This window comes from Meleagris gallopavo, chromosome 8, assembly GCF_000146605.3.
Source record: "Meleagris gallopavo isolate NT-WF06-2002-E0010 breed Aviagen turkey brand Nicholas breeding stock chromosome 8, Turkey_5.1, whole genome shotgun sequence".
NCBI classification, from domain to species: Eukaryota; Metazoa; Chordata; class Aves; order Galliformes; family Phasianidae; genus Meleagris; species Meleagris gallopavo.
In genome coordinates, this window is record NC_015018.2 from 27,213,002 (window position 1) to 27,229,475 (window position 16,474).

At 41.3% G+C, this 16,474-nt stretch overlaps 1 protein-coding gene across 1 annotated transcript; it reads right to left on the reverse strand.

Annotated features, from left to right (window-relative positions):
- Positions 1 to 55: 55 nt before the first annotated feature.
- Positions 56 to 16,197, reverse strand: LOC104912030 (shootin-1-like). The gene is made up of 6 exons (XM_010714771.3): positions 16,088 to 16,197; positions 13,561 to 13,670; positions 13,306 to 13,359; positions 9,920 to 10,040; positions 9,511 to 9,694; positions 56 to 1,979 (listed from the first exon to the last, which is right to left on the reverse strand). Exons 1-6 carry the CDS (start codon positions 16,161 to 16,163, stop codon positions 1,769 to 1,771), a joined length of 756 nt encoding a protein of 251 aa, XP_010713073.1. The 5' UTR covers positions 16,164 to 16,197; the 3' UTR covers positions 56 to 1,768.
- Positions 16,198 to 16,474: the final 277 nt, after the last annotated feature.

Genomic DNA, 16,474 nt, shown 5'->3' on the forward strand with positions numbered 1-16,474 from the left:
CTAGGAAGCTCACTTTAGTCTGAAGCAAGGAATAACAAGTCAACTTCACAAGGTCTGGGAAACTTGTCAGTAGTCTTTTTAATAAGCAACAGTGAAAAGATAAATAAATTATTTATCTTGTAGGTAACAAAGAGTTCACATAAAAGAAGTATTTTTTTAACTTCTGTTTCTTTTTTAAATTTGAAAATTTAAACATATATAATACAGCAGTAATAATTCAAGGAAAAATACACATATAAAACATTGCATTTTGTATTCAGTGTAACAGATATGTAAGTGAAAAATTAACCACCAAAACCACCACTACCCTCCAGAAAGCAAAGTATCAAATAAGGAGAGACAAATTTCCCCAGTTTTAGGAATTAAACACAGTTCAGTAATTAGATCAAATCCAAGATTATCTTAGCAAACATGCAAAAACACCAGAAAAGATGTGAAACCACCACACTCGCTACTATCACTTTATTTGGAGAAAAAGCACCAGACAGTTGCATGCAGAGCCAAACTAACAAACTCAGAACAGTCATCCTTCAATACTATCACTGTTTCAAATCATTAAATAAAAAATAACCCAAGTGCATTCAGGTACGTGACCACGCCATTTCAGTTACACCGATCTTCCTTAGGTTTGCATTTGTTCCCTGATTACATTTGTTTGTTCATTATAACAGAATGAAATACCCTGTTGGATTTAAAAAGAAGCTACAGTGGAATGTGAACTGGCAGTGCAGCAAATCAACTATGCACCAATCTGGCTATCTTCATAGGAAATAAGGGCTGAGGGAAACTGGGAGCCCTGTTACCAAACAGAGGAATCTACAGTGTTACCTAGAAGAGAACTTGATGTCCCTGCTCTGTATTAGGATCAAAGCAAAGGATTCTTTGTTGATGCTACAGGGTTTCACCTGGGAGTTCTCTGAATGTTGACTCCAAATGACTTGCAATGCTAGAATGGCTGAATCCCAAATGTAGGAATTCCAAGAAGCCCACAACAACTCATTCTTGCAGCAGCACAGGCAGACTTCAGCTACATTGTACCAAACTGCTACATAAGACTGAAAGAGAAACCGGGAGATAAATCCTCATTTGAAGAGGTGTTAATCCAGAAGAGAGCACCGCTCTCTACCCACGGACTTCTGGCACTATCATTACCAGAAGGCATGGTACCAAAACTGCACGCTGTGCTGCCTCCATCTCCGGGCTTGCTGTCTGCTGGGGAAACTAGAACAGAAATGTTACATTTTGTGCTTTCCGTGTCATCCAAATGGCCTGCATGGAGGCAGCTGTGAGCAGATCTACAAAACTTTTTTTTTTAAAGTAGATATCAAAATATTTTTAAAGCAACGTGTCTAAAAATTGTTTTGTTTTGTTTTTTTAATTATCAAAATACCCCCATACTAAAGCTGAGGTGAGTGCAGTCACCCGCTCTGTCCCAAACTCAACAGGGACACAAGGGGCTTCTGGACCTTTAACAGAGCAGCTTCTCAATAAAGGAATAATTGAAAAAGCCTTTTCAAATGCAGTTTAAAGAAAAGTAAGGTAACCGTCCATATCTAAGGAAATATCAACCACACCTGCAAAACTAAAAAGGGAAAGGGATTTTGATGATATATAATTATTTAACACTAATGCACGTAACAAAACTGCATACAAAAGACCATTTCAATCTGTATTACTGAAAACTGTTTGGAATGCAGACTGTAGCCCCCAGTACCACACCTAAGCAATCAACATGACTCCCAAAAGTTAGAGCCTTTCAGAATGGGGATTAGCAGTTAGAACTGTCTGTCTCTCTTATTTTCTCAACGTTACTTTCTTTATGCAGCGACTTGCTTTTTTCTTCCTTTGTTTTGTTCTGACTGAGTGTGTTTGCAGCCATCTGATCTCCACTGGTGGACACGGGATCTAACACTACAACAGATTCTGTCTCTTTTTCACTAGTAGAAGCTTTTCTTGAAAATTCCGTATGACTCGGTGATCTAAAGGAAAAAGGATAGAGATATGAATACAGATAACAACGCACATATTTAAGAAAAGCACAGGAAAACATGTATGTTATTGCTAGTATGTGTGACCAGGACGGGTCTACTAGGCTGATAAAATTTACAGATTACACAGCTGTTACAGATAGCAGTACACAAAATGCAACAGTCACACTACCCTTCCTGAATCGTTTGTTACACAAATGAAGTCAGATACTTCACCACAAAAATGAACTTACAGAGCACAGAGCATCATTTTCAAGATAAACGTAAGAATTTATTTTCTCTCTGATCATCTCTGAGCTGGATTTAGGATCCCCTTGTCCAACATAGCAGCTGGACCTAGAGAAAATGCTACCTGTTCCTGCCTTCTGTAGCCCAAAATGTGGCTGCTTCTCCCCATCTGCATCTCAGGGCTTTCACTGTACTACAACTGACTGCACACCAGAAGCTAAGGGCAGCAAAACCAGATTTTCTATTGTGGCTCGGCACCAGCAGGCTGGGAGGGAGTGAGATCTGAAAATTCACCCAATGTGTTTGTTGAAATGCAGAGCAGTGTTAGACCTGTGTTCCCTGCTTTAGAAATGGAACTATGCCTTGACTGTGTGCAGCGCAGATTCTTGCAGACGAAAATCCCTCAGAGCAAGGAGAGAGCAAGGAAAGGTCAGAGTCACCAGGATTATACACTGAGGCTGGCTTAAACACTAACAGCACTTGCTCACATTCAAAAGCTCTACCTATGAGAGCATGCAGGTAAATCCTTAGATTAGCTAGCGTGCACCAGAATAGAACAAGGCCAACAAGAGGACAGCATGACCCGAACACGTGGCAGGTGGGGATCTTTCCTCTGCCATCCTCGGGCTGCCCCAAGGGCTGCCTTGCTCTGCAGGCAGACAGCTCATGTGCAACGGCTCCTTCACCAGCCCTCCAGAGCAGCTGGCTCTGATTCCTGTGGGTACATAACCAGACATGCTCAGAGAGAGGTTCTTAGGGCTACACATCTATACCCAGCACATCTTCACATAGGGCCCTCCACCATAGGGTGAACACAGTACTGACTACACAGCTATAACCACCGAAATGGACAGAAAACCTTAGCAGGGGAAGGCCCTGTGTGCACTGCACCCATTCACTAGTCTAGAGCCACTTTTTTTTTTTATATTCATGCTTACTCATAAGGAACGTTCTTCTGCAAAGGTAACACATATTCTTTAAAGGAAAAAGTAGAACCTACTGGAGGCCAAAAAAAGGAATTCATCTGGTGGTTCCATCTGCTATAAATGGCCCTTTATTTTGATAGTCTTTGTCCTACAGAAAATGACAAAGACGACAGAGGTCACCTGCTCCACAACCAGAGTGCTGGGCTGGCCATGGCTGGCTCCTACCTGAGCAGGAGAGTCAGTGTGCAGGTTAAAGACAGAATCACAGAATCACAGAATTGTTGACACATTATTTTGAATTATGTTGACACATAAATGTTCCCACAAACTGCAGCTGTCACACTCACCATTAACTCAGGTCGCTACTGAAGCTCTGGATGTACTGAATGAAATTCCACGTTGAAGCCTTAATTACAAGAGTTGTCTCTAACGTTAGAACTTTGGTGTAAGTTAATTAATTCAGAAATTGGTGCTAATAGATGCAGTTTCAGACTCACTTGATTGCTATCAGAAGCTAGTGATATCATAAGGAAAATAATGTTTATTTTATGCAAAAGTTGCCAATCATTCCAGGAAATGTATTTTGAACGTTACAGCAAATTAAAGTTTTTAAACCAGCGTAACCAGAAGAGGGTTATTTTTAAAAGTGCTACCTCTGAAAAGCTGATTGCCCAACACTATAAAAATGGTCAAAGCCATAAATGCCAAGTTCATTTCTATTTCACTTTGGAGGTAACTATCTTTCAAATCCCAACAGCTGGACTATTTAATACAATCTGGTGAATCAAAGTATAATTCTTCACTGGGCTCACAGTGGGGAGTCTGCATTAGTGTATGGCAGCATTCCAACAACTGATGCACGGCCAAACGCTCTGAAGTCTGTTTCATTTATAACAAGAATGGATAAAACAGCAATCATATTTACCACCTTCAAAGGTCAGAAAAATGAAAGATGTCGATATAAAGTACTTTAATGGAGAAAACCAGTGATTAAACCAGAGTTTCAAGCATAAAAATAAGAATTACTATTCAGACTGTTGTACTAGCATCCCCTTCTTCAAATCCTTTACACTGCTGCAGCACCAGTCTGACAGTGCTGTTGTTAGAGCCGAAGTATTGTTGGAAATCATTAACTCTATTTATTAGGTATTTGTTGCTCCTGTTCAATAGTTGTCAAGAGCAGAACGCAGGCATAACAAAATTTCAGTGCAAGAATGAACATAATTTTGGTGCCTTCTTTCAAAGAACAGTTTTTGCCATTACAAATCAAGCTTGGAAAAAACAATTAGTATAGCTGTAGTTAGCCAGCTTTGAATGATGACAGATTTGTCCAGCCAAGGTAGCTCTGTCCGGCCCTATGCAAAGCTCTTCCCTCATTGAGACTGTTAATATCACTATCAGTATTCTTGCTGTTTGTCCAACTACAGCTTTAAGTCAGAAATTGAGCTCCTAGTTCTATTACTCATACGTAGTTGTTCATAGGTCTGCATACATTTTTATGACTCAATACATAAAATCTCTACTATCAAATCCTGATTCAAATGACAAATGCTTTTTAGATTAATAGAATGGGATACACAAAGTTCCATGCAGCTTTAAGAAGGACTGCTTGCAATAGGAGATCAAAAGCAATAAAAGGGTTATAACCAATGGATCATCAGCGAAGCAGTGCTGCTGGGCCTTTTGTAAATCATTTACAGTAAGAATACAAAAGGACAAAGTAAGTATCAGACAGTCAAGTGAGACTTGGATTTTCTTTGTTTCCTCCAGTTCAGATTATAACCTTACTGAGATTTAACCTTCCTTGATGCTCTGTTCATGAAATTATTAAAACATTTTTCTATTAGAAACCAGGATGTTATGTAAATATTGCAGTCCTTGTCTCTCAGCAAGGTCCCTGCTCTGGAGCACTGAGACACCTGTAGCCCCTCTTCAAATAAAACTGCTCTTAAACTCCAAATCAAACTCAACCAGAGCTACTCCCTACTGCCCAAAAGATGAGATTCAAAGCACTAAGCTAACCTGCCTTTTGCTCACCAACACTTACATCCCCAGTGAAGCTTAAAAATCGTGGCCACAGCTTCTCATTTCTGTAAATACACCCACCTACCTCCCACCATTCCTGTTTTCCTTCAAGACCCCAACACTGAAGACAACCATCACTCGCGCAGTGATGCTCATGCGCTCACAGGGCGACAAAAAACAGTGACAAAACTCATCTCTATCAGCCTTCAATTTGATCGAGTTCCAGAGAGCAGCATCCCAGGCACTTCTCATTGCAAAGTCCCCTCCATACCGCCGCCCTAGGAGTCTGCCAGCTGAGACCTGGCTCACTTTTATCTTCCTCAAAACCTTCCCTGTTTACTAAATACTTCAGAATTTTTAACACAGCAACAGGTGGAACCAAAGGAACCAAACAATAGTCAGAAAGACACCAATTACAAGCCCGAAAAAGGCTTCAGTTAAGCATTTGTCCAATGCAAGGGGATGCAGGCAGTGATGCAAGTCAATTAGTTTGCTGACTCCTTCCTCTGCCGGTGTCTGCCAACAGGTGTTCGTGAAAAAAGCACCGTTCTCCATTTCAGAAGTGCCTCTGCTGCACTCAGCCAAGTAGAAGTGGTCGATGCAGCAGTGAGCAGAATGCAACTGCGGACTGACTGCTATGCAGGATCAAGTCATGGCAAACGCTTCCATTTTAGGCACTGCTTTGAAAACGCTCAAAAAAGATCAGCAAATTAATTTCCATGAGGAACCTTGAAGAGCTTCTGCCTGCACTGAGTTAGAGCACACAGTGTACAGTCGAAGAAAAACACATGACAGTAGCTTTTAAAACAGTTAAAACTATGGAGACCTCAAACTTTCAGAACATCCCATCGTTTCCTTCATTTGTTGTTCAGACCAAATTGCCCATGCTCAAGCTGCCCTGGAAAACCTTTGTAGCTCTGCCTCACTGCGGCTGAGCCGCTTCCTGCAGAGCTGGTGGATGATTCAGGGGTACTAAGATTACAGCCAGGAGAAGGAGGACAAATCCTTTAATTGTATAAAATCATGAGATTAAGACTAACCGTCTCTGTGGTTCACTGCTAACCGAGGTCTGTGCTGCCCAGAAACAAAATGTTTCCCAAGTTCTGGGGGGAGGAAGAGGAGAAAAAAAAAACAAACGGGGCAGAGCCAGACACACCTTTCCCTTCTGTGTCTCTGCACTGCAGGGAGTCACAAAAAGCTCTGCACTCCCAAGAGAGCCACATTGTCACCTACTGTCTTCTAGCAATTGTCACAGAATTACACCCATGCTGGGTTAAACATCTGGGAAATGATTTCCAGAGGAAGTTACGTGAATACCAAGATAAAGCCTCAGTCCCTCTATAGGACACATTATTTACATCTCCCCTCACCATCAACTCAGCTAAACTTCACACATTCCAAACCATCTGCTTCAAGGCAGCACACCTCTGTTCTGGCAATTTCCTGTTCTGAAATTATCCCAAACCTTGTGGTTCATACCCTAAATTTTCCTTCTGTATTAACTGAGTTATCATAATTAGTTTGAATACCAGGAAATCTTGGAGCGAACCATGCTGACTTACATTACAGCCTTTTTCCTCTATCTCTCTTTTGGCAACCAGTCAGCAGCCCACCCGATTCTGCTGGGGGTGATACTTGGGAAACACCGAGCTGTAGCAATAACCACGTTATGCATGGAGCCCTGCTTGAACCAAAGACTGCAATCTCACTGTCTCATAAGCATTTAGGTTGTCAGAGTTGGTGCTGGTGTAGGAACCAGGACTTCACTCAACGAGCCAACTTCTGTCATTGTTGTTCACAGACATTTTCTAACATGCATCCTTCTTACTCCAGGAGAACAGATGCACTTAATGTGAATAAAGAAAGATGCACAGGACTGGCAGCATTTAAATATCTCTAAGTATTACCCTGCCTCTTTCACACCACAAGTCTTAGTAAAGGGACAGCACAGCAAAGAAAAACACCTCACGCATGACTATCTGCAGGGTTTTCTGTAAGAAGCTGCACATTAAAATCTAGCTGGAAAAAAAAAAAGAGTTCAGTAGTGCACTGGAAGAGACACCTGGGGATTATGAGACATGCAATCCTCTGCCGTGCTATAAAAGGTTCGCTCGGCTGCTGCAAACAGCTGAGGGAGGTCACACCTTTGTCAGATTTCAAGGAATCACAAATGATGAGACAGCTGCAACGTTTCACCTCAGGTATGAATAAGAAGTGCCACAATAAGTCTTTTGTGAGTCTTTGTCAGGAAGGGTTCCTGGTGAAAGCGGTCTGTTTAGTTAACGCAGACTGCTTTAGGAAACAGCGGTGCAGCAGGGAGAAACTGTCTGTGCTTTGCACCCCTGTCCTCACGGTACCCTTCAGGGGTTATGCACTGAACTAGCTCTTGTGTGGTCCCTGGGCGAGCCACTAAAGGCTGCATCACATCTCTGACTTACCTTCACCCTACAGTGAAGCCAGGGATCCGGTTTGTGCACTGAAAGCACTGCAGGATGAACATCTGAGCACAGCAAAAGGGAACAACAGGGAGATTTCCCTTCAGAAATGCACTGTGGTCCAAACTAAACTGCCTGTACAGATGTGCCCAGAAAAGCCTAGAACACTGCAACACTGCCTGCTTACAGATCTAAGCTGTCAGATGTGGACAACAAACGAACTTCCTTGTGATATCTGCTTCAGATGAGCCCTGTCTCACAGCAGCTCTGCACTCCCTGCAGTCTGGAGGCTGCTTCTACTCACTTTTGCTACAAGCAGCACCCAGGAGGCAAAGAAAAGTAACTGCACTTCAGCAGCACCTTGGCTGCTTCCACTCCTCCCTGCCAGCCCAGCAGAAGGGCAGGGGTGCCCCAGCACCTTCTCTCTCCCATTGGAAAACCATCCTTAGTGCTGAGCCTTTCCAGGTTTACACCGGTGACTGGGCGCAAAGAAGCCCTGCAGCACTGAGGAATCTGGCCCATCACGTTTGTTTTAATGCTTTAAGCAGAAAAATTAAAATGAAATGTGTCTTTTAGGATGTCACTGAATAGGCAAGCTGAGAAATAAATTGAGCTTCACGTATGCTTTTATAACACATAACAACTGTGACTGTCAACACAAGATCCTTTTCACTGTCAATTCACCACGCATTCTACAAGACCTTGGGGCCTGCAATTATTTCATTTCCTTTCTTGCAAATGCAATTTCCACTTAGTTTAGTGGAATAAAAGGTAGACAAAAGGTGGTGGGAGTTGCTGTGTTTTTTGATAAAGGTTATCTGCTCAAAACTGTGGAAATCCACAAACTACAAACACAGGATTTTTCAGAAACAACTTCACCTTTCTGACAGGGTGAACCGTTCCGGCAGTCCAAGAAAATGCAACAGTATTACTCACATCCAATTACCTGCTGAACAAATCTTCATCCTTCTGATTAAATTAAAATGAAGATCATCTTTCTTCTAAGAATACTTTAATGAAATAAAAGGGGGAAATACACGAGTGGAAAAAGGTATTGCTTTTAAAACTCAGCGTAAATTAAATAAAACTGAAGGGCACAGAAAGGAAATTGGGCTCTTCACCCATTCAAAAATTAATGATAAAAGTACCTGCAGGAGAATGAAGTAAATATCAGATCACAAAAATAGATAGGAGGAGAACTTCCAAGCAAGTGCACAGTCCAGCTTCACAAGGAGCGTGGTACTGCTACAAAGCCAATCCTCCAGCAGATCTGTCTGAAATAAATACTTCTGAAGCAGGTTTAACTCCTTGATACCAAACTGACACCTTGGATCTTCAATCCACTGTGATAAAAGATCCCTCTCTGTCTGTGCAAATACAGTACTAACTGCTTTTTTTTTTATTCCTCTGGAGAACTTTAATCTTGAGGGTAAGTCACAATTTTTATCAAAAAATGTTTAAGAGTAATAGCCTGCATTCATTTCATTCCAACAGAAACAACCCAGCACAACTGCATACAGACCAGTATGACTTCTGTGATTCTACCTGAAAATATTGCTATATGAAAAATACAGAGCTAAAACTACCTTAAAAAAAGAATTACCTATGTAACTGAATGTGCTTTTCAGGATGTGGAAAAGCCCTCAACTTTGCTACTCCTCAAAAAATCTTCAGGTCTTTTTTTTGGTGGTAGAGAAGAATTTTTTTTTTTTAATGAGGAAAAGAGCTTTACTGCAGGAAATTCAACTGTCTCCATGTGAGACTGAATTATTGGAGGAGTCACTGGCAAACAGCTGTAGACACTACATTTATCCTGTTAAGCAACACTGAAGTGAAACCACTTTCAAAATGCATCAAACTGAACAGATCTGGTACTGAAAGCTATCCAGAAAACCGTGTTGTACTTACTGTAACATAGCTTTGGAATCTGTGACACCTTTCAGCTGGTTGGAAACAGGACCTGAATCGGGTACTTTGGAACTGAATTCTGTCTCCAAATCTTTCTTCTTCAGTGCTGTTTGTACACCACTGGCTTCTGAACCTAACACAGGCAGAGATTTGGATTCTGACGTGGCCAAGATTCCAGTGGGATCTAAAACCCAAAGAAAGTTTAAAGCTTATGTTAACCAAGTTGACAGGTCTAGAGATAAAGCATAAGAAGAACTCAAGTCACCTGCAGAAATCAAAATGGAATTTTAAAGAGTAATTTTAAAGACATAATGGCTGAAACAGCAATGGTGTGGAAGAGAAAGTAAACCTTCAAGAGTATCTCAGTGCAGGAGCAGGAAGAGGTCTATGAAGGAGTCAGGGCACTTACTGCCACTGTCCTGGTCCGTAGTCACTTTCCGACGTCGCAGAACTCGTTCTAGCTCTGTTTCACCACTGTCTGTTTCGAGGGACTTCAGGCTTCGGGAACTAGTGGATTTGTTCAGTGTTTCCTAAAGCCAGAAACAGGCATAGAAAGCTCTCTGAGTATACAACAAACCGCACCACACCGCCCACACGCGCTGTGTGACAACTTTCTAAGCTTCTGGAAGACAAGTGCAGTTCTAGATCAGTCAAAAAACTCTCCCCACAGTTGAACAGGGAGCATCTAAACCCTATCTATGGATTAACCACACCTGCCTACCTTTGAGGGTTGATATCAGACTTAAGAAATGAGGCTGTGGATCCCCAGTAAACAAACTCTGATGCCTTCCTCCCTCTTAAAATTTAAAAGATCTTCAAACACTGCCCAGTGCCTCTACTAGCAAAATCCCAAAGAGCCACATTTCACTTACCCAGCACACTGTGCATTTAGTGTGCTTGTGTTGTACTCAGGTGTGCACACACCTGGAGAAGTCATCATGCACTAGCTGCAACTGCAACATGTTATTATATCATAGAATCTGATTGATCTGGCATAAATGTGAGCATATTTCCACGTACTTGATCGTTTCTCTGACACATAGGATTAGCTCTCAGGTTAAAATACTGTTTTACATACGCAAAATAGAAATCCACTGCTGTGCTGTCACTGCTTTATGCCAGTGTTAGCATTTTGTTTCAGCTAAGCTGTGACAGCAGAATTTTGCTTCAGGAGAAGAGAAGGCTTTAATTGAAGCCTACAACTTCCCAAAGGTGCCCACACGAATTTCAATAGGCACATGGAAAATACTGCAAGCCTTTCCCACCTGACAGGTCAGTTACTGGAACAGCATCCACTTGAATGTAAACTTTCTCCAAAACATTTATCATACAACTGAAAATGTGGCATCCATATGCTGTCTCAGTCTCCCTCCAAGTCTTGCCATCTTTGGGAATCTCTAGGATATCTGTTTATTCAGTCTTCCAAAACATGTCAGACTCCTATACATTCTTCCAGAGCATAAATAAAACATTCTTAACAACTTCTGTTGACAAACGTAAGATGAGTGGGAACAGTCAATGACAAAAGGAACTATCACCATAAGCTACAAAAGCTGAGCTGCTTTCAGGCTTCTAGCACAGTAACTAAATCCTCACCACCACCACATCCTGCTCCCAGAATATTTTCTTTGACGCCTATTTGAAATTTAACTGAGAAAATACATTATTTCTAAGCACTGTGCTGCAGATCTGTATTAACACACATATACAAAAGCAACCTGAGCAATTGGGTTGCTCAAACTCTGTGCTCTAGAGAACATAAATGCTTTGTTTGTAACAATTATATGGAGGTCTAGACGAAATGCATAATTAGCATAGCAACAACAAACATTTACTCCATCACATCCCACCCCCATGTTTGTTGTCTGACTGTGCATAATGACTGGTCTCAAGAGCAGACTGGAATTGGGTTTTATTTAGTATGTCTTACACTGCAAATATCCTTAAGAACTCAAAAACAAGTCAGACACTGTAACTATAGATCTCCTTCTGCTTCCTCTAAAGTACATAATCAAGTCTCCCTCGATGTCAGTGATACAGCATCAAAGAAATGAAACAGCTATTAGAAAATGAAAGAGCCTTCAGCAGGGTCATTGAGTCTGCACCAGTACAAACAGCACACCACAGCAAACAATGCACACACGTATGGAGTTCCATTTAAAGCAACCTACATGTTGCATTTTATTCCTTTTCTCTTTACTTCCATATTTAATCATGCGCCCCTCTAATTACAGCTTGGCATTAAGGTCTGGTGGCTCTCCAGATTTTTTCTTCCTTTCTCCCCCTCACAGAATCACCTGGCCTGAGCTGGAAGGGACCTCAAGGATCATGAATCTCCAACCCCCTGTCACATGCAGGGCCAACAACCTCCATATCTAATACTAGACCAGGCTGCCCAGGGCCCCATCCAACCTGGCCTTGAACACCTCCAGGGACGGGGCATCTACAGCCTCTCTGGGCAGCCTGTTCCAGCACCTCACCACTCTCATAATAAAGAATTTCCCCCTGACATCCAACCTAAATCTTCCCTCCCTCAACTTAAAACCATTTCCCCTTGTCCTGCAGTTATCTACCCTTTCAAAGAGTTGATTCCCCTCCCGTCTGTAGGCTCCCTTTAGGTACTGAAAGGCTGCAATGAGGTCATCTCGCAGCCTTCTTTTCCCCAGGCTCAACAAGCCCAGCTCCCTCAGTCTGTCTTCGTAGGGGAGGTACTCCAGTTCCCTGATCATCTTTGTGGCTCTCCTCTGGACCCTCCAATAGTTGTCTCATTTAATGTGATGGGAAAAGACTCGGTTTAATATGTTATGATTTTAAGTCAACATTAGCTCTCTGCATTGCAGTGACTATTCTCTTTGCTGTACTGTCTTGCATCACCCAACACAATATTGAAGTTATTATCTAGGTGCAATTATGGCTGTTGAGAAAAAGTCTTATCTACCATGGATGTGTTTTGCTTTGACATAAGTAGGATTTTACCATATTCCACTTTACAAAAGCAAAATTTCACCTGATATGCCAAAGTTCAACTTTAAAAGTTCTGCGATCATAAAAATCAGGGAGCAAGAACTATGGCTGTTCCTGAGTGTTTGATACAATTTTAGTACTTGTGCAAAAGAAGCAATGCAATGGATGAATTAAGGACAAAACAAAAGCAAGCTTAAGCCCATTACTTTTAGGAGGACCAAATACGAGCCTGATGTCTTTGTTTAAACATATAAATATAAAAAGACTAGAGAGCTCTTGCTCTATTTAGGCCATGTTTATGCTATCAAGCAATTTCGTGCCTTGGGAGACAGCAGTTGATGATAAGAGACCTTCATCCATCACAGAATCACAGAATGGCCAGGGCTGGAAGGGACCTGAAGGATCACGGATCTCCAACCCCATTGCCACATGCAGGGCCACCAACCTCCCCATTTAATACTAGACCATCTAGATGTGCAGTTCAGGGGCTTCAGTCTCCCTACCAAAGCATCCCTACTGTGACTATCTGAAAAGCCTCCAAAGATCCTATGGCAGATGCAGAACATAACAACCCCTCTAGTGGCAGGAACGTACAAACCTGGAGCACAGTTAACAGGTTAGCTTTCTCCAAAGTAAGTTCTCTCAACAACCATTCTTTCAGTAGCACTAACGTCAAAAGTGGGGATGACTGAGGGATTAACTAGAATACTGCTCTGCTGCTTCAAACCAAAAGATTAATACAGAATTTTCAAATACAAGTTTTTATGCACAGAAGGTCATGTCAACTCCACGAGAAGAAAACAATGAAATACAAATTGCACATGATCTCACCAGGATCCCTTTTAATTCTTTCATTGCACTTTCAGAGGGCTTTGGTGTTTCTGGCTGTAAATAAACACAACACACATGTTAAAAAAACATATGCTTACTAATCTGGCCCAGATGAAATGGGCTACGACAAACTCAAAGCAAAAGCAAAAGAGGAATGCAAGGCAAATGTATTCTTTTGAATCTTCTATAGAAATTTGGTTTTTGTATAAATTACTATGCTCAGATAACATTGCTGCTTTGCTATTTATTCCAAACCTTTGTTTTTGGTCTGCTTGACTGGTTGACTGGTCTGAGATGAACTCCCTTCTTAATTCTGTCCATCATCTCTTCAACAGCTTGTCTCTTCAGATCTGTAACTTCTTCACCTGTTCCAAAATCAGAGATTATACCACATTCTAAATATGAACTACAGAGGAATAGCAGAAAGAAAATAACATGTTAAACAGTCTCCTAAAGTTTGCTTGCCACAACCAGCCCAAACTCAAATATCACGAAACAAACAGGCTGATTTTCAAGACATTCTCTATCATGCCTGCAAAACATTGAGGAGAAACTGGAAGCTATGTGACGAACCTCAGCAGTACCTGTTAGCGTTTCAGAGTTCTGGATACTCTTACAAAAGACAAAAAGGGAAAAGAGACCACTTAAAAGAAACACACGCAGAAATATGGTTGATGCTATTCAAAGCTGCAACGTTGTACCTTACATAATAAGAATTTTAAATAGACTTTTGATCTCTTACTTGTCAGGGTACTATTGATGATTCATAGAAATGCAGTTTCTGTATTGTAAGCCAATTTAATGTCAGGCTTTAATTTCACAAATAAGCTGTTTCAAATATAAAAGCTTAATTGGTGGTATGGGATCAAAACCACTCATCCTAAGTCCTTAACGAGGGTCAAAACAAGCCTTGGGTTGGATATAACAACTCGATCAAGAAAGAATTTTTCCCCCTTTTTATTTTTATTTTAAGAACAATTCAACCATTAAGAGAAGCAGCAGCTCACGAGATTGAAGAAAGGTCAGAATTGTTAAAGTTTCCTAGTAAATAATGAAGTAGGATTTTGAGAACTCGTTGTAAATTTCATAGTATTTCCTGCAATCACTGTTTCTAACTCTCAACAAAAAGATACAATCAAAACATCTAGGATGCTTCAAGGTAAGTAAACTTGATAAACAAAGGGAACATAATTTAACTGTTACTGAAAGGTAAGACTGACTCTTCATCAGAGATCTCAGTACAAGGTCATGTCTCATCATTTTACCCACACCAGCAATCTTGTCTTTCTCAGACCAATGACCAGTTCCCAAAGATTCCCGCAGTCCAAGTTCACTCCACTCCTCAGTTCCTCCCTTAAAAAACAGAGGTGATAATGCTTCCTTTCCTTTTTCGCTTATTGGTCCCATCCAGTAATCCAGCCATGCTTGCAATACTCCAACCATCAGCTAGCAGTAATTCTTCTCTAACAGTTTTACCCTATATCCATCATTTTACCCTGGTTCCCTTCTCTAGCCCCCTTCTTTGTTTAAGTGGCACCAGATAAGCTAAGCAATTTGCTACAAACAAACTTCTACTGTTTTATGAGAGAAAAATAATGAGGAAAATCTTGCTTTTTTTAACTGGCAACACTTGTCTGACTAGCTCTGCCACTTCACTCACTCATGATCATCTATAAATCCGTACTTAACTCCCATTCTCAACCTACTAAGTTTCCAGTTCCATTAAACAACAATAAAATGGAATTTCAGCTGTTATTCTGCATTCAGAGCCACCTTAGCACACGACCGTTTCGTTTTAGTTTTTCAGTATTATTAAAGGATTAGCAGTATAGTCAAATTTGAGAGGTAATTTCATAAGATATGGATCAAGGGATAAAAACTGTAGCATTTAAACTAGCTCCACGGAAAGGCTCCAGATAGAAGAAGTCACAAAATCGATGCCATTCTAAGCAAGAAGTTCCCTCTATTATTCAGTATATAACCTGCACCCTGTTTCATGACTGCTGGCTTGTCCTGCTTCTTCCAAAAGCGTGTGGAAGGGTATAGCACTGGACATGTAAAATGTCTGCTGTGTCTGCTACACATTGGTTGTGTCTCTCAATGCTGCTGTAGTGTAACTGCTACAGACAGTACCAAACTGCTACGGTGCAACCCAGCGAGCTGCATGGAGCCTAAATGGAGCCCAGCACATCTCCCCATCCGTTTCACCCAGCACATCTCCATATCCAGCTGAGTGCTCACCTTGCCAGGTCCTTCCTGCAAGTCTGTGATAAACATGAACACCCATCTCCTCACAGGAGAAAAACAAAAAAGAAAGATACATTTCTCTGTCACATCAGTGAGTGAAATCAGTGCACGGATGTCTCTAATAACCGTGACACCCAGAAGTAGGAAGATCTTCCTTGTGGCTACAGCAAGTCTTCTCTAAGGTTTATGACTGCTCATACTAAAATCCATTTGGAAAAAATATACTGGATGTCGATCACAAGCTCAGTTGTAGGGGGATAACTAAAGAGGGCTATGCAAATTTGTTTGGAATCTTGATAGGGTTTACATGTGCAAAGCTACGACGCCAAAGATACCATCTGTCATCTCAGAGCTCGTATAACTGGGCTGCAATCACATTTCTCGACTGCAAGGTAGATGAATATGCTGAGACACGGACAGCAATCGTTTATGCTGACAACTGCAAGCATTTGCATAACAATTGGCACACGCAGTTCATTTTCACTAGCTTTGTCTAGTGAACAATATACATAACCTGTGAAAGGATGAGCCATACCTGACTCCTGCTGAGGTGGTTTCTCCTTCTTGCTCACATTGGTGTTGGAGTGAGACCTCTTGCGAATCATTGACATGAGAGACCTTTGAGGAAAACAAAACTGCAGACTATCACTCTGTCCTCTACTACACCAATGAACTCTGAACATACCACACAAACAGCTTGCTTATACCTGATTATACAGCTACTTACAACAGACTCATTTAACAGTTCTTGAATGCAGATGTATGTTCTGAATTACCCCCCACAATGCCTCCCATCAAAATGCACCAGAGAAATTTATTTCTTTTTAACAGACATTAGCACAAATCAAAACACTTCAGATTTGAATATTAAAGGACAGTGTCTCATTGTGACAAATGACAAATTGAAGCTGTTCCAGCTCTA